The sequence below is a fragment of the Furipterus horrens genome, unplaced genomic scaffold (assembly GCF_987537825.1).
Source record: "Furipterus horrens unplaced genomic scaffold, mFurHor1.1.pri manual_scaffold_17, whole genome shotgun sequence".
Taxonomy (NCBI): domain Eukaryota; kingdom Metazoa; phylum Chordata; class Mammalia; order Chiroptera; family Furipteridae; genus Furipterus; species Furipterus horrens.
Window position 1 is genome coordinate 105689876 of NW_028327187.1, and position 9061 is coordinate 105698936.

A 9061-nucleotide genomic window follows, 5' to 3' on the forward strand; every position below is an offset into this window, starting at 1 on the left:
CTTCATGCAAATAAGGACATGTGTAGTGGAGAGCTGACTTTCAGGTGCTCCCTGGGAACTGCAGACTGCTCCGCTCCCACATGGGGATGGACTGGAGGCTGAGGTCAAGCCGTACTTGGACCAGAGGAGGTGCTCAAGTGTTTGGTTTCCTAAGAGTTTCTCCTCATATAAAGTAAATGCCATAAGATCCTGAGGCAGAATGGGTGCTTACTGCTTATTATCAAGTTTGGAACCAAAATTTATCAAGGATTAAAAGGGAAGACACATCTAAAGAAATCACATGATCATACTACCAGACGGAATTCTATCTGACCAAAATAAATCAACAGGGAAGGAAAACACTTTCCATCTTTTATGCCATTGACCAGCAACAATTTATTAAGTACCTACTGCACACTCCACATTATACAAGGTTCTAGGAGAGATTTGGGAGTATGAGACATTGTTCCTGCATTTGAAGAGCCTATGATCTTGCTGGAAAGAAACTGTCACACGACAATACAGCAAATTATATAATAGTGTATAGCTAAGCATTCAATAATATGAACACGACTGAAAGCCGGCCATTCTGGGAAGGCCTCCTAAGGTAGAGGACAGGTGGGTTTGATGTCTGAGTAAGCAGTGAGTGCATTTCTAGAGAGGAGAGTAACAAAAGTAGATGTGTAAAGTGACCATCTTTATCTCTTGTTATCTTTCAGATGGAAAAAGTTAAGAATCATGATACCATATATGAGGTATAAAACTGAAAGCAACAAATGAACAAACAAGAAATGCAAATGAACAAAAACTCATAGACACAGGCAACAGAACGGTGGTTACCAGAGGGAAGGGTGTGGGAGTAGTAAGGGTAAAGGGTGTCAGTATATGGTACGGAAGGAGATTTGACTCTGGGTGGTGGGCACATAGTGCAATATACAGATAATGTATTATAGAACTATAACTTGACACCTATATAATTTTATTAGCCAGGGTCACCCTAATACATTTATTTAAAAAGATTTTTTAAGAGTAGATGTGTGAAAATGGGGGCCTATAAACTTTGTTTTTTTGCTTTTCTTTTTAAAAACATTGTTCTATTACAGTTGTGTGGCTCTCTTTTGTATTCATAAAGGGAAGAGGGGTGGGATACTTAGATGTGCAGGTCTGGCAATACAGAACCCTGAGTCCTGGTGGTGGCCCGGTCCTGTTTGCAATCATCTTTCCTACCATCCAGTGAAAAAACTGAAAATGGCAGCAGTTGCTTATCAAAGTCAATAAACGCAACAGCAATGCTGGATCATTCTTGCCTGTAAACTTCACGGAGCTGGGGTCAAGGCAATCCTGTTGAGTGAAGGGATGTATGTCCCTTAGATGCATGACTCCAGGTGGGCATAAGACCCTTCGGCAGATGCTGCAGTCAGAGACCCACCTCTACTCTCCCAGCTCACACTCACCTCTAAATGCCAAGGCCACTTCCTGCAAAGCCCTGTAGCTCTTCTGCCTGAGGCTTTTATAAAACAACAACAATTCTGATTATAGGGACTGCTATAACAGATGGAATTGCCATATATTTATTTAATGCTCCCTGATGCAGCTGGACCAATTACTGATGGCTGGAGAGTTAGGGACTAAATATCTAGCTTCTTCACCTACAGTTGGGATAACCTGGACATATACTCTACAGTGTCTCCCAGAGTTCTCCAAGGAGACTGAGCCCTGGATGCCCACAGCGGACACTTGCTTGAGAACATGCCATCTTTCACATCCCCACTTCCTTACTAGTGTTTTTGGATATTATCTCCCAAGGTAGCTGCTTGCACCCAAATCCTCATCAACTGTACACGGAGCCCACAAGTTAAACCTAAAGTAGACCTAACAGTGGGCATCTTTTAAAATACCAGAAACAATATTCTCAAGAGGGTTTCTTAGAGAGTGAGAAGATAAAAATAGCTTCCAAATTCCCTCATTGCCTCCTTTTGTTCAAAATCTCAATTCTGAAGTTGAAAGCATGACATTGTTATTCAGGGCTTCCCATATGAAATAATAACTGGTGTTGATTTCCTTTTTTTTCCCCTTTTTAAAGGTTAGAGATTACTCACCTCCCCTGCTGGTCATTAAATCAGTCTGGCAGGATTCCTCGGAAGTTCTGTGGCCTTCCGGGCATGTGGCAGTAGCAGGGGCCAGCTTGCTGCGATTTGCTACAGAGCAGGTGACTTCAAAGGGCTGCTTCAAGCCTATCTCAAGTATCACTTGGGGCTCACACTGAGCCCCAAAGTCAGGTACCAGATGGCACCTCCCACAAAGTCAAAGCTGATCAGATTGCCAGCACCTTGCATCTCCCTAGCTCCTGTGCCAAGGGAAGCTGCAACCTCTTAGGCTGGAAACAAATAATTCCTTTTAACTTCCTTCTCCTTCTAATTATCACAAGGAGTCACCAGTTAAATGTTCAGCTGTTTTGTGAGGTTTATAAGTCTGGTGAATCCTGTGAGGCTCATTTTTGTGTGTGTGTTAATTAAAACAAATCATCATTGTCATACAGCATCTATCAAGATACTATGAGTCATTAAAAAGGTGGGCCTCTTCTCACACTACAGCTTTATTTTTAAATTTCAGTTTTAATTAGCAGTTTACCCAGAGTTTTTTCCGGATGCTTATCTGTATAGGGAAGAAAAAGGTTGCCCCCCAAATCTAAATAAGATGAGCAAGGTGGGCATTTGAGGATACTTGTTACACAAATGAAATGTGCTTGGAAATCAGACAACCCTAGAATAATATTATGCTTGGATTACTTGGATATACCTCCTATGAAATGAAAGGAGAATGAAAAGCAATCTTGATCTCTTTTTAATTTTCCCCTAGTGCAAAAACAAAGTGCAAATGTCAACTGTAATTGAAAAGTTAAAAAAAATAAAGATTAAAAGGTGATTGGCTGGTCCAGCGGATTCACAAATGCTGCCCTTTCAGGCCTGTGCTCAATCTTTTCTAAGAGTACCTGCCCCAGAAAACTCACCAAAAGGACAGGATGGGGCTGCCCAAGGTGCCATAACCCCTGTCCCCAGACAAAGCACCCTGAGATGCTGAAAGCAGATTCCAGCATTGGCATCTGCAGAGATGACCTTTAAGGTGCCTTCCAAACCCAAGGGTCTTTGATCTCCTGTTCCTTGAATGCAAGTTCTTCTTTTGACATTTTATGTTCAGAAAGGCAAAGCAGCTGGACTAGGCGACAGAGCATTGCCTCCCACCTCCTTGGCAGGCCACTGCTGCTAGTAAGGCTGTACACACTGCCAGGAGAAGCCCAGCCTGGTGTGTGACTGCTACAGACTGATGATCAGACCTGCCGATAGTGGGCACCTGGAGAAGTCTCAAGACCGGGGTCAATTCAGCAGCTTTGCTTTTTAGGCAGTTCAACTGCATTTGGTTTCTTGGGTTGCTCTATAGCAGGACTTAGACCATAAAGGACAGAGCTATTGGAGAGAGCAAGATGACTGCACCTTGGGGAAGGTCACACTGGCCTATCTGGTCTCTGCCCAACTGCCCAAAAGAGCATTTCCTCAGAGGTTGTAGTCTTTGTCCCCAAATTCCTATAAGGTTTTGGCATTATTTTTTTCATTTTACATAATCAATGCAGCTGTAAAAAAAAATATATATATATATAAACAGAAGAAACAAACAAATGAACACCAAGCAGGGTTTGGGGCCAGGTAATTCTTTGTTGTGGAGGGCCGTCCAGTGCACACAGGGTGGGTAAAAGCATCCATGATCTCCACCCAATAGATGCCAGTAGCAACCCACTGCCAGTTATGACCATCAAAGCCATCTCCAACCATTGCCAAATGTCCCCTGTGGGGTATAATCACCCCTGGTTGAGAACCACTGCCTTAGAGGTTAATAGTAGTAACTTCCTGGGAACGCTCTAGCAAAGAAGTTTTGGAATACAGTATGGGAACTTCTTTATGTAAAGGACTAAAGAGTAAATATTTTTGACTTTGAGAGCCACATGCCATCTCTGCCTCATATTCTTCTTTGTTTTTGTTTTCATACAATTTTTTTAAATGTCAAAACTTCCAGGCTCAAAAATAGGCTGGAATATGCTGATCCTTATGCTGTAGAGAAAGAAATGATGCTGATTCCCGTAATGATTGAAAGTGCTGAGGTAGTTATTTGGAAAAACTGGAATCTTGACCCAGCTACCAGGTCTTCATGACCCTGAGCTAGCAATTATTCTGTCCCTCTTGGAAAACCTGAATTAAATAATTCCAAGTTAAATTCTATTAGTCTCATTTTGCAACTTAATTCCACTTACTGCATTTAAACATATAAAAGTTTACATAAAATAGAAACTGACGATCTGAACACAATGAGATTTCCCAGTAAGTGAGAGTGTCTGCATAACAACGATATGTCCTTCCCTTGGCTTGCAAAAAAAAAAAAAAAAAAAAAAAAAAATCCTGTGAGGTTCCTCTGAACAAGGGGACATGATGCATAGGAAAGGCCTCTACCCAATTTCAAAACTGAAATATGTTTTAATGCAATTACAGAGGTTAACGAGAAGAGAAAAATGTTATCTTGGAAAAAGAGAAGCCTAGAAACTGCTTGTATAGTTATAAAAATAAAAACGTCATTTTGAAAATACATCTTAAAGTGGTTTCTATAGAAGTTTCCTTAGCTGCCACATAAGGGTCTGAGTAAACCAGGGCAGGTCTGTTTGACAAGTATTTATTGAGAGTCCACTATGTGCCAGGGACAGTGTGAGGCACTGGAGTTGAATCCACCTGAACCTGGCCAGGGAGCAGCGCTCAAACATGAAATTGCCACATTCAATCATCTAGAAATATTTTTTTCCAGTAAAAGAGCCAGAAATATTTTTCCAGTAAAATATTCGATCTTTCTATCTTTATATACTGTTAATTACAAATATTTTATGCTTTACCTTTGAGCACTTGGAGTGTCTATATAGGGTGGGGCAAAAGTAGGTTTACAGTTCTTTGCATGGAAAATAATATACTAATTAATAAATAACAATAATACTGTGTTTTGCGTACTCACAGCTATGAACCTACTTTTGCCCCACCTTGTATGTGGATTTTCATTGACATCAGGAAGAATCAGGTAAAGGATGAGTATGAGACTTTGGTTAAGTAACTTCATCTGGATAACAAAAATGTACATTTTAAGTCATTCAAGTAGTTTATCATATGGGAGGCAGTAAATTATAGTAAAAAGAGCATTTTGCTGGGAGTCAAAAATCCTGGATCCCAGTCCTGGTTCTTTGTTTTTTTTCCATGGACAAGTCAGTTAATTTTTAAAGAGCAATTTTCTCATCTGTAAAATGGGATCACAACACTTTTCCTGCCTACTGTGAGGCATTTAGTGTATTTAGAACATACTGCATGCTTACATGTTTTAGTGTTATAAAGGGGATAACATTATTATAAGGACCAGGCTAAACTGATTCTTCACTCTACACAGATGATTCTGGAATAAATCAAGTATCCTCTTGGTCACAGCCCAGATCTATTATCAACAAGACCTTCCTACACTTCACTTTAGGTGCTTAAGAAAAAAACCCCTATCTATAAAAGCTCATGAGATACTATCCGGAAATTTGCTCTGAGAGAAACATCATGGCTTTTCTATTAAAATGTGATAATGAGCTAAATTTAATCTTCTGGTGAAATGAAGACTTTTGAAGATCAATATTTATTTAAACAGGTTCGGAAATTAATGGTTGATCCCTTACCAGCAGCATCAGGCCCCACCCACTTTCAGCAAAAATCACATCTTTGCCACACAGCCTTCAGAGGAAACCATTGTGAGGGACAGTCACCCTTCTTGTAGTTTGGCATCAAATGTTATGCTGCAGGGTCAGAGTATGGCAATCCCATCCCTTGCACAAATCTGAGAAAGCTTCAAACCAGATCAGCTGGATATTCAAATGTGGATTTTTTTTTTCTGTGATACTCTCAATTATATTTCTTTTTTGTTATCCTATCCCAGTATATTTTTTGGTCAGAAAGTAGCTGGACTGATATCCCAAGAAGGATCCCTTTCATTGAATATTTAGGTACAACCAAGAGCGCTCTAAGGACTAAAGGACACAGCCCTGGAAGTTCCTTCCCCTAGTTTCAGAATGGGGCCTGAAAAAGCCTCAAGCCCTGCTCACGCTTTGTCCACTTTACTTCCAATGTGATGTAATAAAACTGGCAGAGGCTGGCTGGTTTTGTGTACAATGTTAACTGTCAGTGCTATCCTTCATGCCAGCAACAAAGTATCAGAATAACACTAGTAAGGGCAGAAACAGTGACTCTCACCCCTAACACTTTCTGTAAAGGACAAGTCTTCACCATGTCTCTAATGGAAAAAAGGAAAAATAATAAGCGCTCCTCCTCACACTTTACATTATCATGACTACTGAAGGTCTACTTTTCTGTCCCCTAGCTCCATAAGTACCAAATACAGGGGATGAATGTAGAAAGAAAAAAATGGAGACATAAAATCAAAGGCAATCCTTTCATATGTCTGGGTTTTTACAAGCTGTGTGAATTTACTTGACCAGAGAGCCAACAGCTACAAATTAGTCCTGACCACTATTTGACTGGGTTGTGATTTTCCTCAGACACCTGGAACATGAAAAACCATCCCATTTCTTAAAACAACTCACTGACAAGACCACTGTCCTTTAAAGTTGCCCTTTAGACACTGAGGCAAAGCCAGTTTTCTTCTCTCTCCAACTTTCTCTTATAATAAGGTTTTCTGTTTTGAACAGATCAAAATCAAATAGGAGAGAAACAATCCAGTTGAAAAGAGACCTGATGTGCCTGTTGATGTGTCATTAAACTTGAGAGTGAATGTAACTGGGGAATGCCCATAACCTGGGCATTAGAGTTTGTTAGGGGGAAGGAAATTAGTGGAAACAGCACCTGGGGCAGGGGGGATACAAAGAGAAATATCTAGTACATCGTCTATCAAAACATGGGGCAGCTTTGCAACTGTCAGGACTGGCTAAATTACAGTTTCCTTAAGCCTGTGATGAAACTACTATGTGTATTCTTGAGAAAGCATTTGGAGCAGTATTTGTTGGAAAAACACACTTTGATGTTGGAAGTATAATCATGAGAAAAACAAACATCTAAGGTTCTGTGATGAGTATGTGTGATATCTATGTGCCATTAAAAATGTGACGAGCCACCCAATGTGGGAATGTCCTAGTTCCATTGAGTCCCTAGTCAGATTCTCCTCATTACTAATTGACAACATGTCAACAAATGGAGGGAAATTAGCTTGCCTCTAGGGATAAAGAGATACCTGTAGAGGAATAGAGAAGGAAAGAGTTGCCCAGGTTCACGGGCTGTCTCCCTTTGAATAAGAAGACTAGAAATCTAATGAGCCTCCAATCCTGACTCTAGACCAGAGACTAGCACAAAAGCAGCCTTCCCATTCCTGGGCCCCAAGGCTCCATCTGGGACCAAGTTCCTGTCTGCGCTTCCCAGAGGACCACCTCAAGTAAACAAACAAGCTCCATGATCCCCACCAGGGACTTGGATAGAACAGTCTCACCTAGTTTGGGTTTTCTCTCCCAAGCTCTCCACTTTTCCATCTCTAGTCCTTACTCCTCTGCTTTTCTTAGGAACTTCCTGAAAGTTATCATCATTAAGCTCACTTTTCACATCAAATTCCCACCTCAGGCTGATGGCACAACCTGTTTCTGCAAGAGTCACCCTCTAACCAGCTGCTTGCTCCCCTGTGCTCTTCTCTGGGCCACACAGCCTGGCGACCATCCTCACCCTCTGGCTCTGCGCCTCACCCTCGCACCCAGATGTGCCCAAATAAAAGTGGATCAGTTGAACCCCTCTTTTCCCAAAGACGTTTTCGCATTTCGAAAGAGAGGAGATACTGTGAAAGGTGAAATAACTGAGTTACCAACATCATTTCTTCACTCCTGGGAAGAGGGCAGCAGGGCAGCCCCCTGTCCTTGCCAGGGACCGCACTTCTTTCTGGGTGGGTGGGAGGCATTTTCCTCACCACCCCCCTCACATTCCTGTGCCCCCTCAAGGCCCCTCCAAACAGCCTTTCCCAAAACATTGTGGGGGCCAGAGGAAGGGGGAGAAAAGCAGAGGAAGGGGAGAGGGGTCTCGGAGTTCTTCGATGCATAGTATTTTGTAATCAATTAGGACTTTTTTTTCCTATTCCTTCCTGGACCAGTCCAAAACCTCCCCGCCCCAAAGACTACTGTAACCAAAATAAGCGCACTGACCACAGCACCCTAGCTGCCACCGCCCCAACTGTTGCAACAGCTGCCTGGGTGGCGACGGCGGCGGCCAGGGCAGGGCCGGGCCCGGACCCGGACGCTCCCGCCCAGGAGGCTGGGCGGCTCTGGGCGACCTCCAAGGGGCGCGCGGTGCAGGGAAGCCCCTGCGGCAGCCGCCTGGGATAGGAGAGGCGGCGCTCTCAGCCCGGACCCCACGCGAAGCTAGTCCAGCCGCGGCAGCGGCGCTAGTGGAGGCTGCCCGCTTCCGCCCGCCCCTCACCTTTAAGATCAGGTCGGTGTGATGCTGGTCCAGCATGTTGGCTTTCTGGAAGGAGGTGACGATGACCCGGCCGTAGCGTCCGGGGGTCTGCAGGTCCGAGTAGAGCCGGTGCTTGGAGCGGTTGACCGGGAAAAGGCTGTTAACTAGGTTGCGCTCGATCTTGGCGAGGCTGTGCTGGGGCGCCAGCAGGTGCTCCACGCTTTCCTCGACCTGGTAGCGGCTGAAGCTGGCGCCGAGGAGGATGGAGATGAGTACGGGCGCCGAGGCAAAGAAGACCGGGTGACTGGCAATGAAGTGGCCGAGCCGGGAGAAACACGTCCTCAAGCCCCTGTGTAGAACCTGCCGCAGCATCCTAGAGCAGAGCGGGCGCGGGAGGAGGGCGAGGCGCACGCTCGGCGCGGGCTCGGGCGGCGACGGCGGCGGCGGCGGCGGCGACGGTGGTGGCGCCCGCGGTGGCGACGGCGGCAGCGGCGGCGGCGGCGGCGAAGGCAAGACCTGGAGCTTTCCCGGAGCCGCGGCACCACCATCGGGGAGTCCCGCGCCGCGCTTCGGGA

General features: G+C 44.3%; 1 protein-coding gene across 1 annotated transcript in view; it reads right to left on the reverse strand.

The window, feature by feature from the left end:
- PTCHD1 (patched domain containing 1) overlaps window positions 1–8858 on the reverse strand; it is a 54639-nt gene extending 45781 nt beyond the window's left edge. The window contains exon 1 of the mRNA XM_090264755.1: window positions 8508–8858. Coding sequence (XP_090120881.1) covers window positions 8508–8858 — 351 coding nt within the window. The remainder of the gene's footprint in view (window positions 1–8507) is intronic.
- Between the last annotated feature and the right edge of the window lie 203 nt (window positions 8859–9061).